At 42.7% G+C, this 1,486-nt stretch overlaps 1 protein-coding gene across 2 annotated transcripts in view; it reads right to left on the minus strand.

Annotated features, from left to right (window-relative positions):
• The window catches only part of GPLD1 (glycosylphosphatidylinositol specific phospholipase D1), a 38,248-nt gene that overhangs the window by 20,975 nt on the left and 15,787 nt on the right, over positions 1–1,486 (minus strand). For both annotated transcript variants that reach the window (XM_019523695.1, XM_019523687.1), the window contains exon 8: positions 81–188. In XM_019523695.1, coding sequence (XP_019379240.1) covers positions 81–188 — 108 coding nt within the window. The remainder of the gene's footprint in view (positions 1–80; positions 189–1,486) is intronic.

The following is a 1,486-nucleotide window of genomic DNA, read 5'->3' on the forward strand; positions in this document are numbered from 1 at the left end:
ATCTGCTCAGGTCCCTTCCGGCCCTACAAACTATGAAACTATGTTTTGTGACTAGAAGTTCAAAATTCAGTCAGACTTACAATTCAAGAAACTGCAGGTAAGTGCAGTCAATAACTGTGCCTTCAGTTACAACTTTTTCACCATAATATTCCTGATAGATGGCTATTAGGTCTTTGACAGGTATATACCTAAAAGCAAGACAGAGGTATTATAATGAGAATTTCCCATTTAATTTAGTAAACAATCAATTTTGTATAAATAGAAACTTACATAATAGTGCTTTACATTATCAAAGTGCATAGGAATAGTAGGAGTAAAAATAATGAAGTTCAGTGTAGCAGGGTTTTAATTTGCTGTCTGTATATGTGGCAAGGGGACACAATCCACCTTCTCAACCCCAGAACCAGCCCACAAGGTTGCAGTGTAATTCTTTCACAGCCATTGCTGGTAGAATGTCACACCTCCTTCACAGGTTTCTTGACCAGTAGAGTTGTACAGTCTTAAATTGTGCCCTCCACTCTAACTTTGTGCTCAGTCTATTCCTTGCCTTCTGGGATCAGCTTATTCAGAACTCATACAGGCATTATCCTCTACCATCTGCACAGCCCTATGACATGGCTTAAATGGTGAGCTGAAACTTCAGCCTGCTTAAAGAGAATTAGACTCAAAAAATCAGGGAGCATTTTTACATGCATATCATAAGTGACAAGAAAGCCATCCAAAAAAATCTAAAACAGCATCAAAATAATCAGTTTTAAAGCTGATGTATTACTTATGATTCACAATGCAGTGTTCATTTTTTTTAAGGGAGCTTCCTTTTGCTATTATTTTCAGAGCTTGATTTCATAGATTTCATAGACATTAGGGCTGGAAGGGACCTCAGAAGATCATCGAATCCAGCCCCCTGCCCCAGGGGCAGGAAGTCAGCTGGGGTCACAGGATCCCAGCAAGATAAACATCCAGATGTCTTATGAAGGCATTCAGAGTAGGTGCTTGAACCACCTCCAGAGGCAATCTATTCCAGACCTTGGGGGCTCGGACAGTAAAGAAGTTCTTTACTGAAACGGTCTTGGAGGAGTTTGTGACGGTTCAACCTTGTCATCCCTGGGAGTGCTCTGGTGAACAGACGTTCCCCCAGATCCTGGTAAGCACCCCTGATTAACTTATATGTGGCCACCAGATCACTCCTGAGCCTGCGCTTTTCCAGCCTGAAGAGTCCCATGGCTCCCAGCCTCTCTTCATAAGGTCTGCTTTCCTGATCTCTGATCATGCACGTGGCTCTCCTCTGAACCCTCTCAAGCTTTTCCACATCCTTTTTGAATTGTGGAGCCCAAAACTGGACTCAGTACTCCAGCTGCAGCCTCACCAAAGCCGAGTACAATAGGAGGATGATGTTCTGGGATTTACTTGAGAAGCATCTGTGGATGCAAGGAAGTGTTTTGCTTGCTTTACTAGCCACAGTATCACATTGCAGGCTCATGTTCAT

The sequence above is a fragment of the Gavialis gangeticus genome, unplaced genomic scaffold (assembly GCF_001723915.1).
Source record: "Gavialis gangeticus isolate Ggan-Ray unplaced genomic scaffold, GavGan_comp1, whole genome shotgun sequence".
NCBI lineage: Eukaryota > Metazoa > Chordata > Crocodylia > Gavialidae > Gavialis > Gavialis gangeticus.